The following is a 17615-nucleotide window of genomic DNA, read 5'->3' on the forward strand; positions in this document are numbered from 1 at the left end:
TTTTTAAAAAAATTCCAGCCACTCTGCAATTTCGAATATCTAATCCATAACTAACATGTCCTCAGAGTATCATCAAGAAAAGAAAATGAAGACTACTAATTTGAAGATTGGAACTCATTCCGGTACTTTCCACGCAGATGAATCTTTGGCTGTGTTTATGCTTAAGCTTTTACCTAAGTTTTCTGGTGCTGAGGTTGTTCGATCGCGTACCCCAGAAATCCTCGACGAGTGCGATATTGTTGTGGATGTTTCCGGAAAATATGATGGTGAGAAGTACTTTGACCATCACCAGAGAGAATTCGAAGGTGTTTTTGGCGAAGGCTACAAAACCAAGCTTTCTTCTGCCGGTTTGGTCTACAAGCACTTTGGTCAGGACATATTGGCTTCTGTTTTAAAGGAAACTAAGGAGTCGGCTGTTGTTCAACAGTGCTTCCCCCGAATCTACAAAATTTTCATTGAGGCTATCGATGCCAACGATAATGGTATTTCTGTTTACAATCCTGCTGTTGTTAATGCCATTAACGAGGATGAAAATGTTCCATACAAGCTCACTGAGCGCTTCATTTCCAACACAATTACCCTTCCTGCTGTTGTTTCGAGGTGCAACCCCCGACCTGACGAATTTGAATCCTCCAGCTTAGACGAGAATGCTATTTATGACTCAAAGTTTCAGGTTGCTTCTGAAATTATGGGCAATGCTTTTCTGGGTATTGTGCTGTCCACTGGTAAAGACTGGTTCCCATCCAAGACCAAAGTTTCCCACTACTACAATACACGCGAAGACCCTAGAGTTTTGATTCTCGATACTTTTGTTGCCTGGAAATCTCACATTTTTGACATTGAGAAGGAACTTACCAGCCAGGGTAAGCTTAAGGATGAGGACAAGCTGCTGTATATTGTCTATCCTGGCAGTGATAGCTGGAGAGTTCAGGCTGTCCCCATGACTTCTTCTTCTTTTGTGTCCCGCAAACCTTTGCCAGAAGCTTGGAGGGGAGTCAGAGATGAGGCATTGTCCAAAGTTACTGGCATTGACGGCTGCGTCTTTGTACATGCTAGTGGATTTATTGGTGGCAATAAGACCAAAGAAGGAGCTGTTGCCATGGTTAAGAAGGCTCTGGAGCTTTAAGTGTACTTTTATTATTATGACTTTATTTACTGGTAATAATCTTGTGTATTAATTAAATGTAATTGATAAAAATATGGGTTTGCTCGTTTTCTCTAACTTTTTGCTCCCAATAAAAATAAATGAGCGGGGGAATGGGAGGGATGGAAACCAAGGTGTGCTGTGGGGAAAGTCACGACGGGCTATGGGAGTGAGTGGGGTTATAAGGTTATCGCAACGCGGAATTGGTGATTACGGGCTCGAGAGTATAAAAGACCAGCTTTGCCCCCCTTTTTTTTTACTTAATTTCTTTAACAATCTTTTTTGAAAACTCTCTTACTATATACATTACTTTTATACTTTCTAGGCTTTTTTTTTTTAATTCCGTTCCTTAAAACCACTTTACTATTATCCCGTTTTACTGCTCTGATGATTAGAAGATGTACCCCGCAGCTTAATGGTGCTGCAATTCGACTTTTTTCATCAACCGTCACAAACAAAAAATCTACTCGGCTACCATCGTTTGCTGAAATTAAAGCAATTCAGTTGGATAAGTACATTGATGAAATTAGTACGTGATATATAAAAGCAAGGTTTTTTGCATCGCATGCTAACCTGCTATGTTTGCTAACTCTATCTTTTTTCTTGCTTTTCTACAGAAAAAAACTCCACGTTGGCAAAGCTTCAAGAAGACGCCACTGACCTTAACCAAGGTAACATCAAAGTACCCCAATTGGTAAAGTCATTTCTTTACGGATCACCTGAGACAAAGAAAGAAGCTAAAGATTTGGAAACGTCTTTCTCTAAGACCTTGATGCGAGGGAAATATGTCCATGAGATTGTCACACATAAAGTTGTCCCAGGGAAAGCTTTGGAGTACCTTGATTTAATGTAAGTTTTCATTGTAAAACATATCTGCACATCAGCTAACCCTCTTTTAGATCAGAAGTTTATCCGCTTATTGCCGGTGATCCAGCTAATGAAGTAAATCTTGTTGGGTCTTGGAGAACACTAGTTGGAGATATGGATACATATATTCATATTTGGGAGTACAAGGGATACCCAGGCTTTCATCACACACAAAACAAGGTTCACGAAACTCCCAAGTACCTAGAGTACCTTAAAGAATTGCGCCCACTTCTTCGGTCCAGAGAGTCTGACTTGATGCAAGAGTTCAACTTTTGGGGTGGAACAGCTCAGCCCCACGAGTATGGAGGCATTTTTGAGCTGCGAACTTATGACTTGTACTCTGGTAAGCTTCTTGAATGGGAACAGCACTGGCGCAAGGGCCTTGAGTTTCGCAAACAGGTAATGGAACCTGTTGGTGCCTGGTTTACTCATCTCGGCAGATTGAACCGTGTTCACCATCTTTGGCAATTTGCTGATCTAGAACACCGCAAGATTAGTAGACAAAAGAGCTGGGAGATTCCAGGTTGGGCTGATACAGTATGTTGTTGCATTTGTGTTTTTCCCTTTGTGCTGAGGACTAACATTTTATCTAGGTTCACGAAACGGTTAAACTTATTGATAAGCAAAGATCTAACATTCTTGTTCCCCTTAAGTTCAGTCCTTTGAAGGTATGTTTTGGTGATCTTTTTGAATTTTTTTTTTACTTAAGAAAAGCTACTAACTTTTTCTTCTAGTAAACTATCTTATTCTAGAAATTATTAAAACCTTAGTTATCCTTTTATAAATTTTTATTTTGTCCGTTGTATGTTTAGAATAAAAGAACTTGACGATTTAAGAGCAAATTCCCCTGGGCGTATTGTAGCTCACCATTGGAAGGATCCCCCATGCAGATGACAAACGTAAGGCTGGCTGGGTGTTTTGAAATTGAAAAATAAAAACCTGCTTTTTTTTTCCTTTTCTCTCATGGATATTATTTTTAGAACCCTTTTAAACTTTTACTTATTTCATTATTTATTTACTTAACTTGAATGAAAATGAGCAGCTTAAAGAAACGTGGCGGAAAGCCCTTAAAAGAAGGGAAAGAAGATCCGACAACCGCTTCAAATGCAAAATCTATTGCCCAGATCTTTATATCTTCACCATGGCCAATGATTCTTGCGTTGATTTTTGGCGGCTGCTGCTCAAATGTGTTTACTTTAGAGGCCCTAGTTTCTGAGCAAAAGGATTCCGGGCATCTTCTCACAGCAACTCAGTTTTTGTTTGTAGCCATTGAAGGTTTGGTTCACTTTTTTGACCCTACACAACCAGCAAACCTGTTTTTGGCTCCACGTAAAGTTCCACTAGTCAAGTGGCTTTTGCCTGTGTCACTCTTCTTTACAGTCTCTCTGCTAAACAACTATGTTTGGGTTTACCACATTTCGGTTCCTGTTCACATCATCTTCAGATCTGGTGGAACCCTGACCACAATGGTTGCCGGTATGATTGTGGGCAAAAAGTATACACCTTATCAGATTCTTTCTGTAGTTGTTCTTACGGCTGGTGTCATTATCGCGACACTGGCAAGTAGTCCAGGGGGGGATAATAGCAAAGAAAAAGATACCACAGGTACTCCCTTACAGTTTGCGATTGGCGTCAGCATTCTGGCGGTTGCCGCCATTTGCAGCTCGATCCAAGGATTGATTGCCGAGAAGATTTACAAGCAGTACGGCAAACACTGGCGAGAAAGTTTATTTTACACTCATGCACTTGGACTACCCTTTTTCTTTTTCTTCCGCAAGGACATTATTCGACAACTGGGGCTGGTTCTGTCGTCGGAGCCAATGAATCTGCAGACACCCCTGGAGCGATATATCCCAGCGCTGGAATCGCTGAGTACGAGCGCACCAAAATTTTCTATGCTGCTGACTCCACCTCGCAGGCTGGTTCTTCTACTGGCAAACGCGTTCACACAGTATATTTGCGTGCGTGGTGTCAACAATCTTGCGGGGAACTCGACGGCTTTAACGGTCACTATTGTACTCAACGTGCGCAAGTTTGTTTCGCTGCTGTTGTCTATTTATCTTTTTGGAAACTCGCTCTCTATATTAACGATGCTTGGAACAGTACTTGTATTTGCAGGAGCAGGAATGTATTCCTATAGCAGCAGTATTTCAACGAAGTCAAAGACAGCTTAAAAAGAGAAATGGTTGAAAAAGGGAGCCTGTAACATAGCGGGACATTGTAACGTGCCATGTTGAGTAGTTTAGTCAGTACTATATATATTATAGTTGTATAGTAACTAACCGGTTATAAGAAGCGTACGTGGAATGTATGGCTTTCGTGTACACTTAAAAAAAAATTTTGGGTCTTAGTTTTTGATTTTTCTCCTATATTATATCATTGGTAAAAGGGGCATTCCGGACCATTATCAATCTCATACCACCTGTCTTGTATACACTTCTCTTTCCCCTTATTATATTTATATTATATAAATATTCTAAATTTTTTTGATCTTAAAAATTTGAGTTAAAAACTTTTTTTATAGCCTAACTAAGGAGCTTAATTTTTTTTGGGTGTGAAAAAAAACTTTCTGGTATCACCTTTGTTAGCAAACCCCCTTAAAAAGGTCTTCACAAGATAAGCAACAACAACTTCCGCCCCCAAAAAGAGGGAAAAAAACTACTCTTTCGAAATGATTTCGGTAATGGACATTTTTTCCTGGAAGTTTTTTGCCGGTCTTATCCTGGCATTATCTCCCATTATCAGTTATGGAGACACAGTCTGGACAATCTACCGGACCAAACAATGCGTGGGGTTTAGTTTGGATCTAACGGCCATCATGCTGATATCCTCTATTCTTCGCATTTTCTTTTACTTTGGCGAGCCCTACGAACTCAGTTTGCTCATGCAATCCATCATTATGATTGTCGTCCAAGCTTATTTGCTTCATCTGGCCCTCAAGTACCGGGTTTTATCTGGAGCCCCCAACGGGTCGGTTGACGAGGAGGACCCCCTTTCCGAAGAACCTGCTAGTACTCACACTCTTGGAGGGACACACAATCATAATAACCATCATCAGCAAGACTCTGGTAACAGCCCATCAACTTCAAAGGTCCCCAGCAACAAGGACAGTGGACCTTTATTAGACAGCGATCCAGGCGATATTGGTCTCTCTTCGCGACGAAAAAGTATATCAGACGTGGTGCACAATACACGACCCAGTAGAAGTGGTAGGGTTATCGATTCTATGGAGGAATCTCCGAGCCCGACTGATTGGGATCCGCATTCCAACTACCCCAAGAACCATGGCAGAATAAAGCAGCACGCGCACCTGTTTTTGGAATACCGCGTCAAATACCCACTTTACAAAATCTACTACAAAGTCAAAGACATTTTTATTTCGTTTTTTACAAACAAAAGCGGTGAAAATGCAGGGATTTTTGGAAGCGCTTATCCAACTTATGGCATGAGCACGCGTCCATTTGGGTTTTGGCAATGGATCGACCCCGAGGCCTATTGGGTTTGGCTAATTAAGTTCAACATACTTCTCACGGTTCTGCATTTTCTTATTGGAAGTTGGTCCATGTTTTATATCCAAACACTTGGTTTTGTGGGTCTTATGCTGGAAGCCATTCTCCCTCTGCCACAGCTCATTGTCAATGCTCAGCGACACTCAGTTCAGGGATTCAGATTATCTCTGCTTCTTAACTGGCTTGCCGGCGATGCATCTAAAATCTTTTACTATCTATACGGTACATCAGACCCAGAAAAACTTGCATTTCAGTTTATGATGTGTGTTGTGATTCAAACTATTCTCGATCTCATTGGTGGCTGGCAGTACGTTTACTACAACTATATTTTTAAAGCTCCCAAGTCTTCAACGTACCGCATGCCTCAAGCCTCTTCGTCCCGACCAACTTCCATTATTCTCAATGGTCCCAACCCTGTTTTACCAATCCCTCGTGATAGTATAGAGCTCGATGTAGTACCATTCCCCGACTACGCCCCTCGAAACACCTCACAGCAGCAAACTCCAAACACAAAGGGTAAGACTGCAGGTGAGCCTTTGCTATTATCTTCAGATGCATATGAGGCAACTGCAGTTTTGCCTATTCCGTTGATTGACAGCAACAGCATGAGTCCACATATGAGTGCCCACAGTGACAGCGATTTATTGCCGGAGCCGCATTTTGGACCCAGTGGGCACCATCATCATCGTCATCACTACACGTTTGATGCCGAAGATGAGAGTTCGCCGCTATCAGACCCAACAGTGACATCTGCAACAACATCAACACTTCATGTGTCTGATACCTCAAAGGATATTGACTCAATTACACTACTTGATGACATTGAAAGTGGCGATATTGCGAGTCTGTCGGCACAGGACTTATTGAATCGATCGCCTAAGGTTTACGTGCCTAACTCGTCAGGCACGCTTCTTGCAACTAAAACAAGACAGCGTGCACAAAGTATGTCTTCGCAACCTGACCCAGACTTGTACTACAGTTGAGGATTTTTTATTGCTCTTTTTCTGTTTTTACTTAGAGTTTGTATAATAGATTTTTTTTACAATAGAATGAATGAATATTAGAAATGTTGAATGTCTTTTTTTTTCAGTTTTCACATAAATGTTTAATTTAGATTTTTATCGTAAATACCTGTAGATTATCTAGATTATCTAAAGGTTTCTACGAAAAACCAGTGAGACTTTCTAGGATGAGTGAAGAGTACACAAGTAAGACATGTACCTGTTGCGGGACAGTGAAAACCACGCTATCATTGTGTGAGCATGTTTACCACTGTGATTTGTGCGGAATCTCCGTAGAAAAAGACGTCAACGGAGCCAAATCCTAATCAAGTGTCTGGCTTCCTCCACCTTAACACATTAAATACATTAAACATTGGAGTATGCTCATGATCCTTTAAAAAAATTAATGTCATTTTATGTCCTTCAGGGCACGAAACGGTACATTTTTTGTTGAATGATAACGATTCGTTTATACAAAATAAATTAATTATAATTATTATCTCAATAAATGTCCAAAGTATAAAAGAATAACTCAAATCGACGTTTGTTTGTGTGCACAGCACATAAACTTTTTTTTTAAAAAATAGTGTCAAAGGGTGAATCCACGTTTCGGCGAGACCGGAAACTGCGTTGCTGTTGAGGTTGTTGCCGAAACCCATCGTCAAACCCTCCAGTACCGGTAGTAGATCCAGCCCCGTGAAGTTTCTGGTGCTTGAAAGTAAACCCAATAAAAGCACGAGAAGGCAAAGGCACACCGCGATCAGAAAGCGACTCAACCTGAGATCGTTTTTCAAGAACTTCCTTGTATTTTGCCATATCCGTTTCATTGCTGAAATCGTCAAAGTACCCTGCATCCGTCTCATCATCGAGCTGCGGAATAAACGGCGGGGTCGACTGGCGAAGAGTTTCCCAGTGAACCTCTGCAAAATACGGGTGCACCTTGATTTCGTCAAATGACTGGAATCGGTAGCGTGGCGACGTGATGAGCCGTTGAATCAAGTCCCAAGTGCGGTCGCTAAACACAAACCGGCCATCTTCGTACTGCGGTCGGTGCAGAGAGCGTTTCCACTGTTGCAGATTAGCGTACGTCTCGTCTGGAGTACTTCCGGCAAAAGGCGGGTATCCGGCCAGAGTCTCAAAGAGCATGCACCCGAGTGACCAGTAGTCAATGGTGTAATCATATTTGCGACCCTGTAGCACCTCGAGTGCCATGTAATCAGGCGATCCGACAACCGAGTGAGCATAAGTAATGTCGCTTGCTCGCAGAGAGCGGTACATACGTTGGCGCTCACTTACCGAGCGGTAAGGAATTTCCATATCCTTAAGAGCATCAAGCTTGATACGCATACTTTCAACACGTTCCTTGGAGATGGCACCAGAAGCCAGACCAAAGTCTGTTAGCTTGATGTGGCCAGTGCTATCGATTAGAAAGTTTTCGGGCTTCAAATCACGGTGAATATAGCCGAGCTTGTGGAGAGCATCAAGAGCACAAAACATTTCTGAAATGTAAAAGCGGGTATGACGAGGGTTAAGAATACCAGTGTTATTGAGCAAGGTACGGTAATCACCGCCTGGAACAAACTCCATGGCAAGGTAAACATTCATGGAATCTTGGAAAGCGTACAAGAGCTTGACAAGCCAGGGAGATTTAGCAGCTGTGAGAATATCGCGTTCAGTTAAAATATGGCGAACCTCGTCGAGTTTTTGGAGAAGTTTTTTGTTGAGAACCTTGAGAGCACAAATCTCCTTGGTATCACTTTTTCGTGCAAGATACACCTGGCCGTAACCACCCTGGCCTACTTGCGTGAGGATCTTAAAGTCACCATATTTGAGCTTGACACGGCGCTTGCGCAACTGCACACGCTCGCGTCCAAGGTACGATGCCAACTGGCGGTTACGTTCAGCAGGATCCGGGATCTGAGCCAGGGACGCTTTTGCGCGGAGCAAGCGTTGTTGGCGGGCATGAACGTAAGTAAGCAGATCAAAGTAGTAATCAAAGAAGTAAAGTTGGGCAACGTCGACCAGTCGCTTGACCTTTGGGTCGTTAAGCTTCTCGTAGTCTTCCATTGACATTTCCTTGATTGGATTATTGTTAACAGCCAATACCTGCTGTTGCTGCGGTTGCTGAGGAGGAGTCCCAGCATATAGGTAGCTAGTTTCACCCCCTACTTGGCCAATAAACGGGTTGTTGTTGTTATTATTATTATTATTATTATTATTATTATTATTATTATTATTATTATTATTGTTATTATTCCCTACTGGCACGGACTCTCTCAAAGGACTCGAGCGGGTCGGCGAATTGGGTGCCGTGCCTCTTGTAGGGGAGCCCATGTTTAGGTCACGCACACCAGACACAATGCCTGCGGGATCCGAGTCCAAGTTGCTAAAGTTTGCGCTGACAGCTGCAGCTTGTGGGCTCATGTTGTTAGTGTTGTTGTTGGTGTGGGTTGGGCTTGAGTTGTTTGCGTAAAGAGGCAAGACAGGTCTGTTTGGCGAAGGTGGTGTTCCAAAGGTAATAGGAGCACCAGTAAAGGCACTGTTTGTTGGAGATGAAATGTTGCCACCGGAACGCAAGGACTGCAATGATTCGCCGTGGGTTGGTGACGACGAGACAGGTTGATCGAAGTTTCTAAGTGGCGAAGTTTGGAAGCCACCAAGACGAGTTGGTGAGTCTCCAGACATATTTGTCAAGATTAAAAAAATAAAAAATAAAAAATAAAAAAAAAATTGGTTTGAATAAGAATAAGTTTAGAAGAAAAGATAAAAAAAATAGATTATTTCAGAACTTATTTATAAAAAAAATCCACTTTTCGAATGGCTGCTGCTGCCTGTTGTTTGTTTGGTTGGATAAGTTTGTTTCGGGTTTGTTTACATGTTTACATTCTGCCCGATTTGGAAATCTCTAATGACACTGTTTGCGTGGGGCGTCGAAACTTTTTGTTTACAAAAAACACTTCAAAAGATCACCGGAATTTAACAAAATAAACAATTTATAATTGTGTATTTATGATGTAGATATTATAAAAAAATAAAAAATAAAATAAAATAAAATAAAATAAAATAAAATAAAATAAAATAAAATAAAATAAAATAAAATAAAATAAAATAAAATAAAATAAAATAAAATAAAATAAAATAAAAAATAAAATAAAAAAAAAATAAAATAAAATAAAATAAAATAAAATAAAATAAAATAAAATAAAATAAAATAAAATAAAATAAAATAAAATAAAATAAAATAAAATAAAATAAAATAAAATAAAATAAAATAAAATAAAATAAAATAAAATAAAATAAAATAAAATAAAATAAAATAAAATAAAATAAAATAAAATAAAATAAAATAGTAACCATAAAAATTTATAGATATTTAATATCCGGAAAATATATATATTTGAAAAAAGTGTTTCCCCTCATTGTCTTAAAATATAGTCTACTACTAACAGCGTTGTCGAACTGCAGGTGTGGACGTTGTAGTGGCTGCGGAAATGGCCACTGACTTGGATCCATTCAACTCCACATCCTCAATGCTAGTTGAGCTCGCATCACTCCGAGCACTTGCACTTTTACGCATGCTTTCCACATCATCGTCGTCATCGTCCTCCACCTCCGAAGAATACTCCTCCGGCGTACTATCCGAAGCCAAATGTGAGGCCGATTCATCATTCTCGTCAAGACACTCGACATTTCCCTTTATAGCATCGTCGCATAGCTGCTTTTTCTGATCTTTTTGCCCTAGCACACTCTCAGCACCTTGATTGATAGTGGTTTTGCATGGTAAATCTTTGTTTTGTGGCTGGTCTTGCTGCGCCTTTAAAAATGCTTCCTGGATTCGTGCATCCTTTTCATGTTGTTTCTGAACTGACGTCTCATCCCTGGTTCGAATATCCTTATACCGAAGACTCTTTGAGTTTTTGCTGGTCTCATCACGCTCAAGTTTGGGCAATGTCAGTAACACTTCCGGAGGATCATCCCATGTTCGCAGAGGTGTCAGTAAAGTGTATTTTTGCTCAATATCCTCACCCTTCTCCATGATTAAAAACTCGCAGTGGCCAAGGTTCCGAAATGCTTCAAACTTTTCATAACTCCACCGGAACCACTTCATTAAAAAGACTCGGCACCAAATCCCGTGCGACACCAGGACCAGGACCGAGGGGAACTTTTCTGTGTTGAACTGCCTAAACAACGTCTCATTGAAACCAGCGACCCGGTCATAAACGTCTGCCGCAGACTCACCATTGGGTATCCGGTAAAAGAAGTGACCATAATGGGCGCGCTCCTTCCAGACCTTGACCATTTCAGTACTTGGTCCCTGAAAGTTGCCAAAGTCTTGTTCCCGTAATCTTGGTTCTTCGTGTACTCTGTAGTTTATGTTGTGTTTCTTAACTGCTTCCAAAAGACCTTCGGTAGTTTGGATGGTCCGTTTGTAGGGAGAAGTGTAAAACAAAAGGTTATCATCTGGTTCTAGCAGATCCACCAAACGTTCGCCTGCATTAAGGGCTTGTTTATGGCCGAGATCTGTGAGAGGGATTCGGTGGTTTGGTGTATAAGTATTGACCGATTTGTCGCCTATGAGAAGAAAAAGTTAGTAATGTGATCAGAGGCACAAAGTCCATAGAGTTTAATTAAAATAAAGAGAAGAAAAAAAATAGAGCCACTTTCAATTGTTCGCCACCAAAAAGAAAGCAGATGTAGGAAAACTTTTATATGAAATCACCAAACAGTAGTCAAATGATATATTGTCAGGTATAATCAGTGGGTCAAACGACAAAGGAATAGAGGAACTGGAGAGTGGGGAGTGGAGGGATTTTTTTAGTTTTTTTTCAGGTATTTTTGGTGGTATTATTATGGGGTAGGTCATTTTATGGAGAATGTAGAATATAAAGCTAAAAAACCTTTTTTTTTTTTTTTTTTGAAATTTAAAAAAAGAAAGAACCGCACATGAATCTCTTATATTGATTAAAAATGATAAAATGAAATCTAGAAGCCAGAACGGTTGAGCGGGTGGGGAAATCTTTTACTTTAATAATAACACAATTTGGTAGTTTGATCAACCCGGAAAGAGAAATAAAAAATAAATCAAGAAATCAAGAAATCAAGAAATCAAGAAATCAAGAAATCGAGAAATGAATGAATGAATGAAATAAAATTAAATTTACTCTATCGCAGACTTTTGCACTTTAAAAATTGGTATAAAAAATTCAATTGCTGACGCTGCTGTAGAAAAAAAAAATATTAAAAAAATTGAGACCCTAAGAAGGAAGAAACAAGAGAAGTTATGGAGAGAATCTTGAGCGCTAAGGAAATGAAGGATGGGATTTGAAAAGAAAAGAAATAGGGCACATTACTTACAGTTTCCTTCAGATTCACCGTGACGAACAAGAATGATGAGCTGGATAGAAAGAGGTGTTAGTTTTGATATTGGTTAAGATATAACAAAAGGACCCTTATTGATCTGTGAGAAAAAAATCAATAACATAATGGTTTGATAAGTCGATGTCTTTGAAATCAAATGATTAGGTATTCTGAAATTAAAAATTGAGATAAAAACGTACTCTAGGTCTGCCCATTTTTTAGCAAAAGATTGGAGTCGGTTGAAGATAGTGCTATTGCTGGTTGATTGATTGATTGATTGATTGATTGATTGATTGATTGATTGATTGATTGATTGATTGATTGATTGATTGATTGATTGATTGATTGATTGATTGATTGATCGATTGATATCAGCGGTAGTTAAATGGCGTGAGTTGCTGATTAAGATGTAGTAATGGATGAGAATTACTGGTAAGAATGAGAATAGATGAAGGAAAAAAAGATTTTTGTGAGATAATGTTTGTTTATATATATATAAATAATATATCTATATATGAAATATAAAAATTGGATTTCAAAAAATTGGTCATAAAAAAAAAGAAGGGAAAGATAAAAGAAAAAAAACCCACCGAGAATTTTTTTTTTTTTTTTGAGCCATAGAAAATCATCAATAAGGTTGCTTACTCAGCTGCATGTGTGGAGAGGCAGCCTTTCTTTGGTGCACGCCTCCTTTTAGAGAACTAGGGAAATTTCTAAATAACAATATTCAGTTATAACCAATTAATAATAGTAAACCTCTTTATTCATAAAAATTGTTAATTTAAAATTAAAATCATGATTGTATTCTAAAATTGTTTGATTAAAAAAATTATATCACAAACAATCAAAAAAAAAAATCTATAGCAGAAGAAAGCGGTTGTTCAACAGAACTCATCAATCAAACCCCATCATCTAAAACCTCCACCTAAATTGAGATTCCATAGCATGTGCCGGTCGACCGGGACAATCAAGACTTGCGGCTGTCCTTAAAAAGGTAATGTCGTCATTTTAATAGTCGGTTATTCTAATGCCTGCTTTCAACTTGCCCTAGGGGAGTTCCCTCATTTCAATCTTTTGAAAATGCAATGTCTTCTCCTCTTTTTTATCCCCGAGGATTAGTGTTTAATAATGATAATAACAATAATAACAATAATAAAGGTCTCCCTTTCAAATCCCCCCACACGCTATTCTCATCACCCACCTTGTTTTGTGTACGCGGCCAACTAACTCCTCAAAAGCCGCCGTTTGGATTTCAAACATCCTCGTTTAGATTCGTTTATATAATGTATATACTCCTCAGATCTAACGCACAGACCGAATCGACATGGTGTCGTCCACTATCGCCAACAAAACACAAACGTCCTTGTACGTCCGCGGGAAATAAATCTTACTATCCTCCACACTATAAATGTCCAGCACAAGCCGCTCCAACTCAGAGAAATCAGCCGCAAACTTCTGACTTGCCCGCATCGTGATGTTCTGGGCAAGGCGTGGAGATGCCAACCGAAACAAGAATGATAGAGACTCCATCGTCGCAGAGGGAAGAAAATTATCCAGTCCAAATGATAACTCAGCAAGCTTCTCCTTGCTCAATGGTCCATCCTGCATAGCAACCTTAAGCTCTGCAATCCTTGAAATCAGTTGTTTACTATCCTCTTCGTTCTTCTCCTGCTGTTGTTTAAGGCGGGTTGTAGTCAGTTCATAATATTCATGGACCTTGGACATCAACGGTTGTAATCCAGACTCCTCCAAAAACTTTCTATGTTGTCGCTCAACAAGCACATCTGAAATCTCTTCAATACGTCCATCCAGTTGCTTAATCTTCACCAAACAAATTGTATCATAAAACTGCAGCACCATCTTCACGGCATCCAAACAATTAATTGTAAACAACTCTGATTCATTGTCCGGCAAGTCGCTTGCAATCCGGTTGCAGCATTCCAGAAACGGCTCTGTCATGTCTTGAATGATCTTTTGAATGTTTCCAGGGTCCACAATATTGTTTTCTTCTTCTTCCTGGCCCTCTTTACCATTCGTTTTATCTCCAGAAATAACAATCACGCCGGTACCCGTCACCATACTAGCCTCATATGCTTGCAACACCTCCTTTAAACTCCCCATAGCTTCACTCAAAAACTCAGGAGACTGCAGGTCCGGTGACCCAACAAGCAACCGGTCCTTAATGTCATCAATAACCTCCTCCAGACACTTGGAAAACTGTCTCCAGCCATGTTGCACAAGCCCCTCCAAGGCTCTCATAATCTCGGGTGTATTGCAACTTGTTGTTGCAGTCATAGGGTCGCTATTGTTTTTTGCAAAAAATGCCTTGTTGTACATAGTTTCGTAAAACCGTAGCTTATCAATCAACTTGTACACAAGAGGTATCCGTGTTTCTGACGCAATCACACTCTCAACACGAGTTTTAAGAGGTTTGATCATCGAACTAGTAATCTTATCCAAAAGCTGGTTTACTGTTTCCTCTGGGTCAATCAGACCTTCTAGTGCTATTGCCTCCAAGTCCGGGTCCGTGTCCTGAAGCTTTTCATGCTGTTTGTGGTATTGGTAGCTATATTCAAAAAGTGACGTCAAAGTTTCCCGTTCATTCACAATCTCCGCATGAACATACGCAAGCATGTCGCCCAAATATCGCAGAGAGTCATAAGCATAAAAGTCAATCGCCTTTTCTACCCGCGTGTCCGTTGTTAGTGCGTCCACAAACTTGGTCGAAAGAGCTTTGTTACGTGATTCAGCAAGCGACTGCAGCGCAGACTGAAACAAGTTTGGACGTTCGCTCAGAACAGCAAGAGACTGTGAAAGTTGTTTCCGCATCGTCATTTCGTCCTTGTACAATCCATAGTACTTGGACCCGGAAACTGCAACCTTGAGGTCCCGCTGAACAGTGAAAAATAGCCGGTCATAAGCCTTGTCCAGGTACTGCGTCATTTTCTGCATGATGTCCAAACCCATTTGCTCATCATCCTCAGTACTCAAAAGAGCCTGGCAATCAGAGTGTGTTTTTCTTACCCGCTGCAGTGCGCTGAAAAAGTCATCATTGATGGGGTGGCTCGATTGTGTCAAGATTTGGATTTCCGGCTCAGAAACAACAAACTTGGCCTTGAACGCATCAAGCAATACTTGCTTAACCTTAATAGAATCCCTTTGGTCAATTAACTTTTTTGCCTCTGTTAGTAGGACGTCAGTTGTACTGTTTGCTACTGTTGTTTTTGTCTGCATGTCATTAAACGACTGTGTTAGCTGCGTGATGGTCGACCCAATTGTTTCTAGCTTGTTAATCAGCTTTGAGTAGTCTTTCAAAGCAAGGCCATTGGCCGCTATGATTTCCGCTTCCGTATTGTATCGTAGGTGTCGTCTGGCATACCCAGTGTTTTCACGTACTCGGCTGTCTAGAGACGTGATTGCCTGGCGTACAGAGGGGTCCGTGTACGAGGTCGACAGAATGGACGCAATTTTTTGTGAAAACGCATTATCAGGGCGGGCCAATGGAGTCGACTCAGGAGTAATCGATAAGGACGCTGTCGTATTCGTCAGGTCGTCAGTTCCTGAGATGAACGAAGCGTCGAGAGATGCCATTTGGGTGGATGCGTTAAATGGTAGTTATGTTTATTTTTTGTTAAGAAGTATTGTGATGATGACCTGGCTGAAATATTTCTAATAGCCTTCCAATTCAGTCCTCCCAAAATACATGGTGGCCCATTATGTAATCCTCTAAGTACTAACCATTTACAAAAGAACAGTGTGTGAAGACTTTCCCCACAAACCCATCATTTTCGATAAGGCAAAAAAAAAAAAATTCACAACAAGTTTATTAAAAGCAAGCTCATGCATGATTTTGATTCTAATAAATGCTTTATGGGTTTGATAACTGTGGAAAAAAAAAAACAGAAGAATCATTATATATATATATATATATTAACTTCGGACACTTTAACTAAATGCTTGAAAAAGTGTGATTATAATCACACTTTTATCACACACCTAATTAGGTGTGATACCAGCGTGCATTAGCCGTAAAGAATCACCAACTTTAAAAACATTTTTTCAAAAAAAAAAATTTTTTAGCCACCATTGAAGTTTTTAATCGGTCATTAAATGAAAAATTCTCTTTTCTTTCTTTATATTTTTAACTGGGGAAATATATTCCTTTTCTGTGTAACAAATGTATTACAATGGGCTTTGGCCTTCTTGTCGACCATCCACAATGAGAAAACGTGCACGTTCCTCCGAGTCCAGAAAGGCAAAGTCATCGCGTGGCAAGCTTCCGAGATGTAAACAAAAAGGGATAGACTGTGGCAAGAAAAAAAAAGATGAAATGAAAAATAAAGATTATTGGAATCAAATGGGAAGAAGAACTTTTATAATCATATTATATGTAAAAGATATATATAACTCATTATTAAAACAACAAAAACGAACCAAGAGAAGGGAATATGGGTTGATGATAAGAACATAAAGAACAAGAAAAAAAAAACTATGAACAGGCAATTTTTTTTAAAGAAAAAAATCATTTATAGAATACCCCAAGCATCTTCACAGCCATGACAGAACTTGCTACAGGCCACAGAAGCAGAGAGAGAGTAATTGGAAACACCAATTTTCTCATCCACATACTCATCTGCAAAAGTGTCCTTACCGCGAGCCATGGCACCCACAAAGACACATAAGCTCTCATCATCATCCAGGGTAGAGACGTAGTCTTGGACACGCTTGACAGGGGCGTCGAAACTTAGAGTAACTTTTCTGCATTTTGTGGGGAGATGGTCGGTGATGGGATTCTTGATGACCTTGAGAAGACGTTCTTCCGAATCCACAGATCGGATGGACAGCTTGTGGAGCAGCTGAACCATCAAACCGCTGAATCGCTTAAAGGTACGTGGAATACGGACTGTAGGATTGATTTCAATGAGAACACCACGGGTAGTCTGAATATAAACCTGAAGTTTACCGGCCTTGTTAATGGGCGAATCTAGCAGTGTAAGTAGGCACTGGTGCGTAATATCTGGGCGTGCATCCGCAATGTCGCGCTTTTGTTTCTTAAGAATCACCTGGTGGTCATCGCAGTTGAGCAGAGCATACCGGTCACCGCCTGAGGTCGAGATCTTAATCGATTCAATGCATGCGTTAGAAAGCACAACAATCAGGCGCTGAGTTGCCTTGTCTTTGGAAGAAAGTGCGGGAGGAGCTTGTGGGACATGGTTGATGTTTTCAGACTTGACCTTGCCAATGTACGAGTTGCGTTCCTTGGAATCGGACGAGTTTGAATAGTGGGAGGGCTTAAAGGGAACAGGATCCTTGGAAACCATTTTAAAGGGTATATATGTATTTATAAAAGAACTAAGGATTCTTGAAAATATAAAAATGTCCAAAAATATGAAAAAGACTTGTGATAAAAAATTAAATGGATAAGGGAAAAATTTTTGATCTCGAAGATTTAGAGAAAAAAAAAATCCAAAATTAGTCATGTGAATTTAACGTGACCATAAGTTGTAATGTCACAAAAGCGGAGAAGCCGCAGGGGGAAATTTTCACATTCATTTTTTTTTATTTTTTTTATTTTTTTTTGAGAATTCTTTCGAAACCCTCCAGTCCTAGTGTGATCACCACCCGTGTACAAAAAGTCTGCTGCTGCTGCTGCTGCTGCTCATCTGTTATCGCAGGTTTTTTTAAGTGGTAGTTTTTGTTTATATATTTATTATTATTTATATAAATAAAACCATC

General features: G+C 39.9%; 7 protein-coding genes across 7 annotated transcripts; 3 read left to right on the forward strand and 4 right to left on the reverse strand.

Annotated features, from left to right (window-relative positions):
- Positions 1–55: 55 nt before the first annotated feature.
- On the forward strand, positions 56–1126 carry SAPINGB_P000036 (uncharacterized protein; the record flags this gene model as incomplete). Its single annotated transcript, XM_031994761.1, has 1 exon — positions 56–1126. One exon carries the CDS (start codon positions 56–58, stop codon positions 1124–1126), a length of 1071 nt encoding a protein of 356 aa, XP_031850652.1.
- Positions 1127–1531: 405 nt separating this feature from the next.
- On the forward strand, positions 1532–4185 carry SAPINGB_P000037 (uncharacterized protein; the record flags this gene model as incomplete). The annotated part of the gene is made up of 5 exons (XM_031994762.1): positions 1532–1673; positions 1762–1993; positions 2044–2548; positions 2605–2679; positions 3061–4185. The coding sequence occupies 5 exons, from the start codon at positions 1532–1534 to the stop codon at positions 4183–4185; spliced, it is 2079 nt and encodes a 692-aa protein (XP_031850653.1).
- Positions 4186–4682: 497 nt separating this feature from the next.
- SAPINGB_P000038 (uncharacterized protein) lies at positions 4683–6503 on the forward strand (the record flags this gene model as incomplete). The annotated part of the gene is made up of 1 exon (XM_031994763.1): positions 4683–6503. The coding sequence occupies one exon, from the start codon at positions 4683–4685 to the stop codon at positions 6501–6503; it is 1821 nt and encodes a 606-aa protein (XP_031850654.1).
- A 594-nt stretch (positions 6504–7097) lies between these two features.
- Positions 7098–9206, reverse strand: SAPINGB_P000039 (uncharacterized protein; the record flags this gene model as incomplete). The annotated part of the gene is made up of 1 exon (XM_031994764.1): positions 7098–9206. The coding sequence occupies one exon, from the start codon at positions 9204–9206 to the stop codon at positions 7098–7100; it is 2109 nt and encodes a 702-aa protein (XP_031850655.1).
- Positions 9207–9963: 757 nt separating this feature from the next.
- On the reverse strand, positions 9964–12094 carry SAPINGB_P000040 (uncharacterized protein; the record flags this gene model as incomplete). The annotated part of the gene is made up of 3 exons (XM_031994765.1): positions 9964–11093; positions 11877–11916; positions 12080–12094. 3 exons carry the CDS (start codon positions 12092–12094, stop codon positions 9964–9966), a joined length of 1185 nt encoding a protein of 394 aa, XP_031850656.1.
- A 1087-nt stretch (positions 12095–13181) lies between these two features.
- Positions 13182–15470, reverse strand: SAPINGB_P000041 (uncharacterized protein; the record flags this gene model as incomplete). Its single annotated transcript, XM_031994766.1, has 1 exon — positions 13182–15470. The coding sequence occupies one exon, from the start codon at positions 15468–15470 to the stop codon at positions 13182–13184; it is 2289 nt and encodes a 762-aa protein (XP_031850657.1).
- A 935-nt stretch (positions 15471–16405) lies between these two features.
- On the reverse strand, positions 16406–17200 carry SAPINGB_P000042 (uncharacterized protein; the record flags this gene model as incomplete). Its single annotated transcript, XM_031994767.1, has 1 exon — positions 16406–17200. The coding sequence occupies one exon, from the start codon at positions 17198–17200 to the stop codon at positions 16406–16408; it is 795 nt and encodes a 264-aa protein (XP_031850658.1).
- Between the last annotated feature and the right edge of the window lie 415 nt (positions 17201–17615).

This window comes from Magnusiomyces paraingens (assembly GCF_902498895.1).
Source record: "Magnusiomyces paraingens strain CBS 517.90 genome assembly, contig: contig1, whole genome shotgun sequence".
In the NCBI taxonomy this organism is placed as follows: Eukaryota; Fungi; Ascomycota; class Dipodascomycetes; order Dipodascales; family Dipodascaceae; genus Magnusiomyces; species Magnusiomyces paraingens.